Source organism: Anabrus simplex, chromosome 2, assembly GCF_040414725.1.
Source record: "Anabrus simplex isolate iqAnaSimp1 chromosome 2, ASM4041472v1, whole genome shotgun sequence".
Lineage (NCBI taxonomy): Eukaryota > Metazoa > Arthropoda > Insecta > Orthoptera > Tettigoniidae > Anabrus > Anabrus simplex.
This window is the reverse complement of record NC_090266.1, coordinates 824,984,986-825,000,752: the sequence shown is the minus strand read 5'-3', so window position 1 is coordinate 825,000,752 and position 15,767 is coordinate 824,984,986. Positions and strand designations below refer to the sequence as shown.

At 40.4% G+C, this 15,767-nt stretch overlaps 1 protein-coding gene across 1 annotated transcript in view; it reads left to right on the top strand.

Annotated features, from left to right (window-relative positions):
• LOC136864483 (telomerase-binding protein EST1A) overlaps positions 1-15,767 on the top strand; it is a 616,383-nt gene that overhangs the window by 194,446 nt on the left and 406,170 nt on the right. The window contains exon 11 of the mRNA XM_067141513.2: positions 14,668-14,882. Coding sequence (XP_066997614.2) covers positions 14,668-14,882 — 215 coding nt within the window. The remainder of the gene's footprint in view (positions 1-14,667; positions 14,883-15,767) is intronic.

Sequence of the window (15,767 nt, the reverse complement as noted above, 5' to 3'; positions counted from 1 at the left end):
TTACAGGAGTTAGACAAGGCTGTAATCTTTCACCTTTGCTGTTTGTAGTTTACATGGATCATATGCTGAAAGGTATAAAATGGCAGGGAGGGATTCAGTTAGGTGGAAATGTAGTAAGCAGCCTGGCCTGTGCTGACGACTTGGTTTTAATGGCAGACTGTGCCGAAAGCCTGCAGTCTAACATCTTGGAACTTGAAAATAGGTGCAATGAGTATGGTATGAAAATTAGCCTCTCGAAGACTAAATTGATGTCAGTAGGTAAGAAATCCAACAGAATTGAATGTCAGATTGGTGGTACAAAGCTAGAACAGGTCGATAATTTCAAGTATTTAGGTTGTGTGTTTTCCCAGGATGGTAATATAGTAAGTGAGATTGAATCAAGGTGTAGCAAAGCTAATGCAGTGAGCTCGCAGTTGCGATCAGCAGTATTCTGTAAGAAGGAAGTCAGCTCCCAGACGAAACTATCTTTACATAGGTCTGTTTTCAGACCAACTTTGCTTTATGGGAGCGAAAGCTGGGTGGACTCAGGATATCTTATTCATAAGTTAGAAGTAACAGACATGAAAGTAGCAAGAATGATTGCTGGTACAAACAGGTGGGAACAATGGCAGGAGGGAACTCGGAATGAGGAGATAAAGGCTAATTTAGGAATGAACTCGATGGATGAAGCTGTGCGCATAAACCGGCTTCGGTGAGGGGGTCATTTGAGGCGAATGGAGGAGGATAGGTTACCTAGGAGAATAATGGACTCTGTTATGGAGGGTAAGAGAAGTAGAGGGAGACCAAGACGACGATGGTTAGACTCGGTTTATAACGATTTAAAGATAAGAGGTATAGAACTAAATGAGGCCACAACACTAGTTGCAAATCGAGGATTGTGGCGACGTTTAGTAAATTCTCAGAGGCTTGCAGACTGAACGCTGAAAGGCATAACAGTCTATAATGATAATGTATGTATGTATGTACTATTGTCTTTTTAATACGTTTAAAAATGTTCACGAACATCATTTTAAGATTAAAATTAATGGCTGAAGATGCTCTTTAAAAGAGCAAAACATGTTCCTTAGAAGAATTAATTGTATGAAAATGTAAACACCAATAAAGGTAATTTGTATTGAATAGGTGGATAAGAAATACATCTTATTATAATCGCTGTGAATAAAATCGTTACCCATGATGATCGCTCCGCCCAAGGCGACTGTTGCTCCTCAGAGCAACGTCACAAAGAGTTAAAGCTCGAAGGTGGGACCACCCCACCTTCGACCAACCAGAAGTCTGTGCCAGCGTGGAGTTCCAAGCCGGCACAGCAGGGGGGGAAGGCTAAGTCTCCCCCTCCTAAGAGGTCGGCGAAAGCCTTGCCCCAGCCGGCGGAGGCGGCATCGTCGACCAGGGCTGGGAAATCATCTCCCAGCCCGTCTAAACTAGAAAAGAAGGCAGCGAAGAAGAACGCTCTTACCGGGCGCTCCCGCACTTCCCCTGCGAAAGAGAAATCATGACCTCCATCTGGAGGGTACGAGTCTGCGCCAGCAGGTACTCCTGCTCCAAACCTACACGCTCTCCTCGTAGGGGAACTTTCTGCCCCCGAAAAGCGTTGAATTTCTGGGTGTCATCCCTGTCGTCTGTCGACGACAGGATGGACATTGCGCTGTCACCTGCATCTACGGATGTAGATGTTGATAGTGTTTAGGCTTACGAGCATCTTGATGCTCATAAACTAACACTCCTTTTATTGTCCACACTATGGGACTGTTACAGTGGAATTGTAATGGTTATGACAGGCATTTTGCTGAGCTACGTCTGCTCATTAGTGTGTACGCAGCGAGTATAGTCTATATTCAGGAGACAGATTTCAGACCAGGTCATCAAACGTTCTTGAGAAATTTCAGACTATACTCAACAGAACGATATTATGCCCACCGGGCGTCAGGTGTCGCGGGTATTTTTGTCTGTTCTGATACCTATAGCGAAGAGGATCCTCTAAGGACCCCACTGGAAGCAATTGCTGTGCGGGTACCACTGCCTGTCATAGCACCAGTGTGTAACGTTTACTTTCCACCAGGTCAGCCTCTTAACATAAGTGATGTTACTGATCTTATTGATCAGCTTCCACCTCCCTTCCTCTTGTTGGACGATTTTAACGCCCATAACCCCATATGGGGCTCTGAGACGCCTTGCCCCCGGGGACGAGAGCCAGAAAGAATAGTAACAGAGCTGGATTTATGTATTTTGAACACAGGGAAACCAACTCACTTTAGTGTATGTTGCGGCACATATTCTCGCATAGACGTAATTCTATGCAGCCAAACGTTGGTTCCGCTGTTTCGGTGGAATACACACGATGATCTCTGTGACAGTGACCATTTTCCCATCATCCTTACCTTGTTGAAACAAAAATCCGTCAACGCTCCCCCTCGATGGATTCTTAAACATGCTGATTGGCCAAAGTACACATCACTAGCGTCTTTAACGACGATATCAATCGTTACCAACATCAATCTCAAAAGCCTCCCTGATAACATGGATTTGCACATCAAGTGGGGATCTCCTAACGGACCTATTTAGGACATCCCGTTGGAGTTTAAATTCTGATTCTGCTGATTACCACTATTATTACCTCTCTTACATCACCCAAGTTATTCTTGCTGCTGCTGATGAGTCAGTCCCGTCCTTCTCGGGGACTCCTCGCCAAAAACTCGTTCCTTGGTGGAATGAAGAAATAGCAACAGCTATCAAAGAACGTCGTTGCGCTCATAAACGTTATCGTAGAGAGCCTACTGTGGCCAACTTGGTAAAATTTAAACAACTACGCGCTAAGGTGCGAGTTCTTATTCGCCAAAGTAAGAAAGTTTCGGGCTAGAGATATATACTATAATCTATCAGTTTCATTGTCCGTATTGATAATTTAAGAACACAAGTATGAAGGATGAGTTTTCCACCTAATCAACCGTTGTATAGATACAATCAAGGTGCATTGTTGGGCCGCAATTTTGCGGGGAACGCAGTAGGCTGAGGTTCTGTAGTTTGTTTAACAGGTACTATGTTCATTCTTAGTGTATGTTGTTGCTGATACATGCTAGCTTTCAGGATCCTTGTTGAGGCATATCATGCTATGGATGAAATTTTGAAATAAAAGAAAGTAGGTTGATAGAGCTCCCCTCTTCATACTTGCATTTATGATCAGGTAAATTAAAAAATCTGAGAAAGGAAAACGAAGTAGGAATTAGAATAACTGCTAAACAGTGCCTACTAAATGGTTTGTGTGCTATAGAGTGTGTGTTACGTGTGGGCTGGATATGTCTTCAAGTATATTCGGGAGTGTGCTGCACACTGTTGCGTGTACGTCGTGTGGCTGTCATAGTGTTCAGATTGAGAGGTGGTGGGGAGGGGCAAGCAGCCTTTGGAAGGGGTGGGGTGTGTCTTTTGGGTTGTGTGTGGGTTTGTGTCAGTTGATTCTTTTTAATTTTTTGTGTCTTTTAGAATAGGAATGGCTGTGTTGAAGAGAATGTTTGTTTTATCTGTGATTTCATTTAAGTTGAGGTTGGGATTAGTATGTTGGTTCATATTGATATAAGAATCTTCCATTATATTGAGCAACTAGCGAATGTACCCGTGCTTCGCTACGGTATTCTACACTGTATTCTAATATCGAAGTAAATATGTGCATGCAGTAAATAAGATTGTTTTAAAATTGCATGTCTCTTAGCGTTATCCGAGAAAGAGCATGGGGAGGTCCCCGTACGTTGTTTCCAATGTAAAGTGTTTGTTACGGATTTGTGATATAATGGCAGGCTCAATTGCCTACTGCCATTCGCAATCGAGTTGGGAAGTTTACATTATAATTGCAGGCCCCATTGCCTACTACGAGGACAGAATCGATTTGGGGAGTTTTCGTTAAAATGGCAGCCCCCCTTTCCTACTTCCAGACAGATTACAGTTTTTATTATAATGGCAGGCAATTACCCTACTATCACTCGAAATTGAGTTGTGCAGTTATCATTATACTGCCAGGCCCATTTTCCTGCTGCCAGTCAGCTTACTGCCAGTCACACCAAGTTGGTGAGTTTCCATCAAAATAGCAGGCCACTATGCCTAATGCCAGTCACATTTTAGATGAGGACATTTCTTTATAATGTCGGGCACCCTTGCCTACTGCCAAACACAATCGGGTAGGGTAGTTTCAAACAAAACTGCATGCTCACTTGCCTTCTGCAAGTCAAATCGAGAAGTGAACTATTCATTACAATTGTAGGCCTTCCTTACTAATGACAGTTACACAGGTGTTGGAGAAGGAACCCTTTCCTACTGCCAGTCAAAGTCGGTGTGGGGAGTACTGATTACAATAGCAGACCCACCCTTTCTCGATCGCTACAAATCGACATCAGTGAATATATATAGATCGACATACGAAAGTATACGCGTCTTTACAATATTGAAGACCTTCATTTACAAATTAATAAACAATGGGTCAAGTAACCACATTATAATTACAACATAATATCACATAAGTATTAATATATAATATAATGAACTCATTTTGAGTATTTCCTGGCGTTGAATTTTCATCGCATTTTTCGCCCCTGCTACTAAACGTACTTCATATCGACAAAGGATTATACCATAAGACACGCCGGATTTAGTGGCCTAAATGGCTAATCCTATGATATGTCATCTATTCTTGGGTCAGATTGAGTTAGAAACGTGGAACAGGGTAAAGGTTTTGTAAGATTATCTCACATTATATTACTTTTCGGATAATTATGTGACGGCTACATACATAGCATTTAGCTCACATATGGCTACTGGGTGGGCCAATTTTCGTGAAGAGTTTGATGATTCTGTATTTCATATAAGTAATTGAAAGTATGAATTATGCATGTGAAAATTCCAAATAGACGTAACATCGATTAATAGAGAAAAATGAAACCTAAAAGGGATACTGATATGGCAAAAAGTCATAAGACCAAGGTTGTAGATCATTCCAAATTGAACGGAGATTGTGCAATCCGTTATGTGATAGGAATTTCCGAAGGTCTGCACCATCATTAAAATTGCCTGCATATTTCGATATTCTTCGGGGATAAAAAGTGAAAAATTTAATGATCTAGGATGTTTTCCGTTCGTTACAGGCTAAAACGTATAATTTTGTCAAATTTCAATTATCTTCTTTTTCCTCTGGCAGATTATGCTGCAATGTGGATTTTGGGCGAGGCAGGTAAAAATTAGGACTTTCAGGAAACTAAACCAAAAATTATGGAGATGGTCATTATTATCCCTTAAACGGAAAGCTGTACGAAAATTTCGCCAAAATAGTCAGTGTAGAGGCACACAGTCGTTACGATTTGATTTATATAGATAAGGAATCTGCTCCATGTAAAACACCTTTTGGGCTATGTCCGCTGGACTTAACCTGCAAAACTGACCATTCATGATATCTCCCTTATTAATCCTCCTGACGAAAAAATGAACCAGAAAAAAAAGGTTTAGAGGTGGAATACCATGACGTTTGGTCGATTTCCAGTCAGGTTGGTCTTGTTCTGTGTATATTGTGGAAGAGTAAAATCACCATTTCGGTTCCCTATAAACCGCCAGTCCATTCCGGAACATGAAATGTTATTTACGTTTAAAACCGACCTTTGGACAGGTGGATGCTAAATATAAATTTTGGTTCGAATGTCTTCAGTAGTTTTCAAGTTGTAAGGAATACGCTTTACACGCACCCGCACGTGAGTTAAGTCCGATGGGACTTGTACAGAAAAACGGTCCGTTAATGATATCTCCCTTATTAATCCTCATATCGAAATGATGCACATGAGAAAAAAGGTTTAGAAATTAATTTCTACCAAGGTAGGTAGATTTCCATTAAGTTTGTTGGTGTATATTTTGTGGAAGTGCAAAATCACTGTTTCAGTTTCGTATAAACCCCCAGTCACTTCAGGGATTTAGAAACAGTATTTGCCCTAAAATCTCAAGGACAGGTGTATTCTAAATATGAGTCTTGGTGAAAATACATCCAGTAGTTTGTAGCACTCGCGTACATACGGCGTACTTAAGGAAGAAAATAATACAGTTAAGAAAGTTGAAAGTAACAGAAAAATAGATTATAACTGAGGACAGCCGGATAACGACAAATATGTAAATGCCAAGTGAAAGTATTGGAAAATCAAATGCCCCTCAATAAATTATGCTAGTGTGAGTTATGGATATAATAAAGCGGTAACAGAGGAGAAATTTAGGTCCAGTGATTCTTAGGTAAACAAATAATAAGATGACTAATGGTGTTATTACTTAATCTATTCGAGGGCGGTTATAACATCCAACGATATTCCGCCAATATCCCACAGATAGGCCGATTGACGCCTCTCTTGCCTTCTACCCAAGGAACAACCACGAATTTAAAAGCATGATGAGGAAAATGGCAATACGTTACTTCCCTGCTGGCATGCAGTCAGAGACGTTGCCATGGTAACCTTTAGGTTTGTTGTCGGTCTGTCGGTCACTCAATGCAGAGCGTCATACCAGCGAAAAATTGTAAATTTCTCCGTCATGTGAAGAGTAAGGTAAATTATGAACATAACGAAAGTTGTTTATAATGAAGAGACGTTTCACGTACGGTAAACAAAGTTTACAGAAAATCAATAGTATAAGAGAAAATGGAGGAATTTCCTATATATTTTAAAATGATATGCATATCGAAACCTTTCCCGGGATGAGTATACTCTAAATATGAAGTTTGGTTGAGATCTATCCAGCCGTTTTGACGTGATGGTGGAAAAACCATTCTGGTTTTCCTATAAACCCCTCTCTATTCAAAGACTTTAAAATGATATATATCGAAACCTTCCCCGGGATGAGTATACTCTAAATATGAAGCTTGGTTGAGATCTATCCAGCCGTTTCGACGTGATGGTGGAAAAACCATTCTGGTTTTCCTATAAACTCCCCGTCTATTCAAAGATTTTAAAATGATATGTATATCGAAACCTTCCCCAGGATGAGTGTACTCTAAATATGAAGTTTGGTTGAGATCTATCCAGCCGTTTTGTCGTGGTGGTGGAAGAACCATTCTGGTTTTCCTATAAACCCCCCATGTATGCAAAGATTTTAAAATGATATGCATATCGAAACCTTCCCCGTAATGAGTATACTCTAAATATGAAGTTTGGTTGAGATCTATGCAGCCGCTTCGACGTGATGGTGGAACAGACAAACAGACACGAAACGTAAAAACCACCGATTCGGTCTTGAGTGGACCTAAAACGGATAAATATCTGAAAAATTGGCAAAACAAAAGAAATTACATACAACGGACCCCCTACAATTTTATTTATATAGATTCGTAGATACAACTATTGGAATTAAAGTAGAAGAAATGTTAAGTGTACTCGGTTTGCAACGAATCTGCAATAATTGAATGTTACACTTTCGATCAGTTTCGAAAATATTATAAATAATTTTGTTATTTTCCTGTTTGCAATGTATACCGAGTGACCGTCTGGTACTTCTTGTGTGATCACATTTCCTAGTAAATATCCATTTTCAGACATCCCCACAACCATAATCCAAGAATAGCAAGCCAGTGATTTCGGCAATCATAAGGGTGGGTCGATGCGGTCAGTGCGTTGCCCAGAGAAATTTCAATTTACTATATGTGGTCAGCAGATGGATGTGGAACTGCATGGCTACGGAAAGGCTACTTCTCCCACATGACAGCCGCAGTGTTCTAGTAAACTAATATTTGTAACTAGCGAATGTACCCGTGCTTTGCTACGGTATTCTACATTGTATTCGAATATCGAAGTAAATAGTGTACATGCAGTAAATAACATTGTTTTAAAATTGCATGTCTCTTAGTGTTATCCGAGAAAGAGCATGGGGAGGTCCCCGTACGTTGTTTCCAATGTAAAGTGTTTGTTACGGATTTGTGATATAACGGCAGGCTCACTTGCCTACTGGCATTCACAATCGAGTTGGGAAGTTTACATTATAATTGCAGGCCCCATTGCCTACTACGCGGACAGAATAGATTTGGTGAGTTTTCGTTAAAATGGCAGCCCCCCTTTCCTACTTCCAGACAGATTACAGTTTTTATTATAATGGCAGGCAATTACCCTACTATCACTCGAAATTGATTTGTGCAGTTATCATTATAATGCCAGGCCCATTTTCCTACTGCCAGCCAGCTTACTGCCAGTCACATCAAGTTGGTGAGTTTCCATCAAAATAGCAGGCCACTATGCCTAATGCCAGTCACATTTTAGATGAGGACATTTCATTATAATGGCGGGCACCCCTGCCTACTGCTAAACACAATCGGGTAGGAGAGTTTTAAACAAAACTGCATGCTCACTTGCCTTCTGCAAGTCAAATCGAGAAGGGAACTATTCATTACAAATGTAGGCCTTCCTTAATAATGACAGTTACACAGGAGTTGGAGAAGGAACCCTTTCCTACTGCCAGTCAAAGTCGGTGTGGGGAGTACTGATTACAATAGCAGACCCACCCTTTCTCGATCGCTACAAATTGACATCAGTGAATATATATAGATCGACATACGAAAGTATATGTTTTTTTACAATATTGAAGACCTTCATTTACAAATTAACTGCTACTAAACGTACGTCATATCGACAAAGGATTATACCATAAGACACGCCGGATTTAGAGGCCTAAATGGCTAATCCTATGATATGTCATCTATTCTTGGGTCAGATTGAGTTAGAAACGTGGAACAGGGTAAAGGTTTTGTAAGATTATCTCACATTACATTACTTTTCGGATAATTATGTGACGGCTACATACATAGCATTTAGCTCACATATGGCTACTGGGTGGGCCAATTTTCGTGAAGAGTTTTATGATTCTGTATTTCATATAAGTAATTGAAAGTATGAATTATGCATGTGAAAATTCCAAATAGACGTAACATCGATTAATAGAGAAAAATCAAACGTAAAAGGGATACAGATACTGCAAAAAGTCATAAGACTAAGGTTGTAGATCATTCCAAATTGAACGGAGATTGTGCAATCCGTTATGTGATAGGAATTTCCGAAGGTCTGCACCATCATTAAAATTGCCTGCATATTACGATATTCTTCGGGGATAAAAAGTGAAAAATTTAATGATCTAGGATGTTTTCCGTTCGTTACTGGCTAAAACGTATAATTTTGTCAAATTTCAATTATCTTCTTTTTCCACTGGCAGATTATTCCGCAATGTGGATTTTGGGCGAGGCGGGTAAAAGAGAAAATGGAGGAAAACCATTCTGGTTTTCCTATAAACCCTCCGTCTATTCGAATATTTTAAAATGATGTGCATATCGAAACCTTCCCCGGGATGAGTATACTCTAAATATGAAGTTTGGTTGAGATCTATCCAGCCGTTTCGACGTGATGGTGGAACAGACAAACAGACGGACAAACAGACACGAAACGTAAAAACCACCGATTCGGTCTTGAGTGGACCTAAAACGGATAGAAATCTGAAAAATTGGCAAAACAAAAGAAATTACAGACAGCGGACCCCCTACAATTTTATTTATATCGATGGGCCTCTTCAACACAGCCATTCCCATTCTAAAAGACACATATTTAAAAAGAATCAACAGACACAAACCCACACACAATCCAAAGGACACACTCCACTCCACCCTACCCCCTCCAAAGGCTGCTTCCCCCTCCCCACCACCTCTCAATCTGAACACTACGACGGCCACACTACGTACACGCAACAGTGTGCAGCACACTTCCGACTATACTTGAAGACTTATCCAGCCCACATGTAACACACACTCTATAGCACACAAACCATTTGGTAGGCACTGTCTATCAGTTATTCTAATTCCTACTTCCTTTTTCTTTCTCAGATTTTGGAATTTACCTGATCATAAATGCAAGTATGAAGAGGGGAGCTCTATCAACCTACTTTCTTTAATTTCAAAATTTAATTCATAGCATGATATGCCTCAACAAGGGTCCTGTAAGCTAGCATGTATCAGCAACAACATACACTAAGAATGAACATAGTACCTGTTAAATAAACTACAGAATCTCAGTCTACTACGTTCCCCGCAAAATTGCGGCCCAACAATGCACCTTGATTGTATCTATACAACGGCTGGACATAATGCTGGCATACTGCATAGATATTGGAACTTGACACCAAAACCTCAGTGATCCTTTATTCTATAAGAACTATATTTTCAACCTCAGCTATACAATTTTTGGAATATGTGGCATTCAAGGAACTCCAGCATGCCAAAGCCCTTCATTGTACAGTACGTATATATGTATCTTGTTTGGCGTAATGTTGGCAACAGTATAGATTTTTATATGGAACTCCAACTAATCAAAGCCCTATAATTGTACCATATGCATCTATCTTAACCCATTCCAGTCTGGGCCTTAATATCTCTAACAAACGTTCTGGACTGGGCATTTTTAAGGATATTAGAAACATTATACCTCTGTACCTGTAAGAAATATTTGCATTCTTTTTTTCTTTGTGATTGGTTGAGCATCTAGTTTTGAAAACTGCTGTTTGTATTATGTCAACTATCACTTGAGATTGTAAAATTGTTTATATATTATACCATGTTTTGCAAATGGAAAAAAGGTCTGACGGATAACTAAGCGAGTACAGTTTTCAAAATTACTGTTATATTTAACCTATTTTGCTAATATAAAATGTACATTGCAATTACAAAACAACAACAATAATGAGTACGATATAAAAATTATAATTTTTGAATAATAACAGTAATAATTACAGTAATGAAAATGGGAGCTCTTATGAAATTTTATTTTAATTGATAAATTTTGTCATAAGTTACTCAAATGTAAAAATATTGTTCCATTTAGCACAAAAGACTTGTGAGAAAGAGAGAATACTATCTTCTAAACAGACAACTTTACTAATATGTAGACAATCTTTCATATTCACGCAAATTTGAAACACGCGGGAACATGCGCTAGGCCATAAAATGAACTCCAATCATAATGAAATGTAATAAGTTGTTTCGAATTCATATGTCAATAATATGTTCATTTGCGCATAAACTTATATCATAAAATATCGAAAATATAACTTTCGTCAAGCACATGTTTGCCGCGAGAAGCCCACATCTTAGAGCTCACTGAGTGACAACATCTACTGATGCATGTTGATCGAAAATATCATAAATTCTCAGACTTAGACATATAATACTGCCATCTGCTTAAATACTCTTGTAACTAATACATGAAGAAACACGATGTAACCACCAGAAAGCGTGCATGGCTCATTCTCGATTTTTAGTGAATTGTCAAACCTTACCACGGGCTATGCCCACAGCGCGGCCTGAACATAATGTTTGCCGCTGCGAGCTATGCTCGCAGTTAAGCTCACAGTTAGACCGGAAAGAGTTAACAGTAGTATTATATTAGAATAAGGCATTCTTGTTAAATTAGTTTTTAGTATTGTTTTATGTACAATCGCTATTATACAGGTTCACCAACAGCTGATGATGACCTATTTACGGGTCGAAACCGGTACTGTTTTAATGTAGATTATTTTAAACATTTTGTAAATAAAGTATTGATTAGGTGGAAAACTCATCCTTCATACTTGTGTTCTAGAGATATGTGTCGTCAGTGACGTCACAAACTCCATCATCTCAAGTGTGGACTAAACTTCAACGTATTTTGGTTATCAAAGGATCATCTTCTGTACCGGGAATTTCCATTGCAGGCAATATTGTCACTGAACCACTCTCAATTGCTAACCATTCAGCTAGCCATTTCGCGGATGTGTCTAGCACCGGGAATTACCATTGTAATTTCCTTGCTCTGAAGCGTGAGGCAGAACGTCATCACATCACTTTTGCCACTCAAGCTTCAGAGGACTATAACATGCCCTTTACGGAGTGGGAACTCCGCAGCGCCTTAGCGCTTTGCAAGGACACGTCTCCTGGACGAGACAATATCCATAACCAGATGTTGAAACACCTTAGTGAGGACAGTCTTCTATATCTCCTTCGTGTGTTCAGTCGACTCTGGATGGAGGGTGATTTTCCGTCTCAGTTACGAGAGGGCATGGTCATTCCAGTCCTCATGCCTGACAAAGATCCTAAGTATGCAGGAAGTTACAGACCGATTTTTCTTACAAACTGCCTGTGTAAGCTATTTGAGAGGATGGTAAATCGCCGACTTGTGTGATGTCTGGAGAAACACGGACTCTTGTCCGAGTACCAGTGTGGTTTTCGAGCCGCTCGATCGACCACTGACCATTTGGTACGCCTGGAGAGCTCTATCCAGGATGCGTTTCTCCGCAAACAGCATTTGCTAGCTGTTTTCTTTGACTTACAGAAGGCATACGACACCACATGGCAATATGGTATCCTTTCAGTGCTGCATCAATGGAGATTCCGAGGTAACTTGCCGATATTTATTGCAAATTTTTTGTCCCTCCGTCTATTCCGTGTCTGCCGGGCTGAGTGGCTCAGACGGTTGAGGCACTGGCCTTCTGACCCCAACTTTGCAGGTTCGATCCTTTCTCAGTCCGGTGGTATTTGAAGGTGCTCAAATACGTCAGCCTCGTGTCGATAGATTTACTGGCACGTAAAAGAACTCCTGCGGGACTAAATTCCAGCACCTCGGCATCTCCGAAAACCGTAAAAGAGTAGTTAGTGGGACGTAAAGCAAATAGCATTATTATTATTCCGTGTCTGAGCAGGGAGAACATATTTGAAATACCACGTTCAAGAAAATGGAGTCCCACAAGGATCGGTTCTTTGTGTCACTCTGTTCGCGATTGCCATAAACGGTATTGTCGCTGCTGCTGGTTCAGCAGTTTTACTGTCACTATATGTTGACGATTTTGCTCTGCACTATAGCTTGCATAATATGGCAGTTGCAGAGCGACAATTACAGCTAGCTATTAGGAGAGTGGTGCAGTGGACCTTAGAACATGGCTTTTGGTTTTCCACTGCAAAGACATCTGTTGTCCACTTTTGTCGTCAACGTACTCTTCACCCACCTCCTGAACTTTATCTAAAAAATGACGCTCTTCCCGTAGTTGACACTTACCGATTTCTTGGACTCCTTTTCAATAGTAAATTATCGTGGGAGCCACATGTGCAGGAGCTAAAAGTGCAATGCACCAAGATGCTTAATCTCTTGAAGTTTCTTAGCAGTACTAATTGGGGAGCTGACCGCGGGGTGCTCCTACGATTCTGTAAGGCACATATTTTATCCAGATTAGACTACGGCAGTGCAGCATATGGCTCAGCAAGACTAAGCGTCCTTGCGAAGCTGAACAGCATCCACCATAGCGGGGTTACGTTGGCAGTGGGAGCTTTTCGTACAAGCCCCGTGGCTAGCCTGCTTGCTGAATCTGGTGTGCTACCTTTATACTTGTGACGCCAACAGCTCCTTCTGTCGTATGCTGCAAATTTGCGACAGATGCCACTTCACCCAAACTGTCCTTGTGTATTCAACAATGGCAACCGTTTGCTGTATGCTGCTTGTCCTCGAGCAACGCGGCCGGTTGGCATACGCTTGGATAGCAGTCACAGATATTTTCACATGCCTTCGGTTCCTTGCCTTGTCAGGCAACCAAGTAGGGTACCTCCGTGGGTAGTACGACGTCCTGAAATAATCCTGGATACATGGGTGTAGAGGGAAACAAGTTAGCAGATAAGGCTGCCAAGGAGGCAGTAACACTGTCCTCGTTGCCTTACAAGGTTCCCGCTAGTGATATTCATTTTATTTGTTACATACTATCATATTCATTCTCAACTGAGACATCTGGTTATGTCCCATTGGGAGATGGAGTGGCAGGCCACTCCTCTTCCAAATAAGCTGAGAGCGATAAAAGGTACAACGAAGTTATGAAGGACTTCAGTTTGGGCTTCTCGGCGGGAAGCAGTGGTATTATGTCGTCTTTGGATCGGCCACGGTATCCTGACGCACTCCCATTTATTGAAAGGAGAAACCCCTCCGGTGTGTACTTGCGGCGATCATCTTACCGTGGAACACATCCTTACGTAGTGCGTGGACCTGGTCAATCTGCGCTGTAGTCTAAAACTCCCGTGTACCATCTCCCTCATCCTGCGCAATGACGAGCAGTCTGCAGATCTCGTCATCTGTTTTATGAGGGATAGTGGTTTTTTTTCCTCGTGTTTAATATTGTTCTTAGTGTATTTTTTGTCGATTGCGCTTTTATCCCATTGCCTCTATTTTAGTTAGTGTTGTGTATTTTAATGTGTTATTTTAACTCATAACTGTAATTCTATGTATGTATATTTGACTGTCCAGGCAATGCCTTATTCCATTATCACCCCTATTTTCTATTCTTTTATTAGAAAATAAGGCATTGCGAATTAGATCCACTGATTGTTTTAATCTCATAATAATTTTTTCATCACCATTTCTTTTAAACTCTAGTCAGTGGATACATTTTAATTTTTATTTATCATCTCATGTTGTCCATCTCGTACCATTAGGGGCCTATGACCTTCGAGGTTAGGCCCCTTTAAACAACAACAACAATCATCATTACTACTACTACTACTACTACTACTACTACTACTACTACTACTACTACTACTACTACTACTACTACTAAATTTTGGAATTTGACACTAGTTCTCCATTCATACTTATGGTTATTCTATCTTCTATCTTACAGGATACAGAGCATCTGGAAAAATTAGTGAGAGAGTTGGAAGAAGTTTACCACTTCCGGATTGAAACATTCTTATCACCGCCAGTTCCAGCAGAAAAACGGGATGGGAATATTGGATTAGCATTAATAAGTGTGCAGAAGATTTACCTTTTTCTGGGTGATCTGGCGAGATACAAAGAAGAGGTCAATCAATCAACAAATTATGGCAAATGTCGACAGTAAGTATGTCTTTTTTGCAGTATGTAGTATGTATGTGCCGTAAACCGGGGTTACTTTGTGACTGCAGGGGTTACTTTGTGACAGGTGCGCGCCAAACAATAATTTCAAATTTCGCTGGATATGCATCGATGGTCTGACAATGAACACTATATGTATTCACTCCTCAATAATGCTGCTACCTGTGTGTACAATGATAATGTCCTAAGTGTTGGATTGTTGGCAACAGAGAGCCTTTTGGTGTATTGTACTGAGCATGTGATTTTGTGAATAGCAGGAAATTTTTGTCGGCGACAGAAAACGTTAATTAGGTACACACATCAAAGTTAGTGGGAATCTTAATTTCATGTTTCCTGATAAAAATGCCCAATTCTCATGATGTTTTGAGCTTTATTTCAGTTATTTATGTTAAAAAATAAAATAAAGAGGAGAAGTTTAAGGGGTAACTTTGTGACAACAATGACTCTGCCACAAAGTAACCCCAGTGTTCTAAAATTGTCTTTTTTGGTAATGTGGAGTCTGAAAACGATGTTCCACTATACTGAAGCAAGAATGTCCATCTCTTGTTAAGATCTAATTGAGGACTAGTGGAAAATGGTCTGAATAATCTACGTTCATGATGCAGGAAATGTAGTATTTGCCCTCTAAGCCAGGAAGAAGTGCTGAAGCGCATGTATAACAGGGCAGTGGATGCAGAAGGTGATGCTGTGAAACACACTGAAAGTAAGTTTCATTGAGCACCTGAATCTCAAAGGGGGTAAGGTAACAAATAATGGGTGAAGAAAGGAGATATGTACAGATGTGCCACCTGGAAGAGGTATGATAGCTTCAGATTTTGACACTGTAGATGAGATTCCTAGCTGTAGTGGCACCGAAGGGAACTGTCC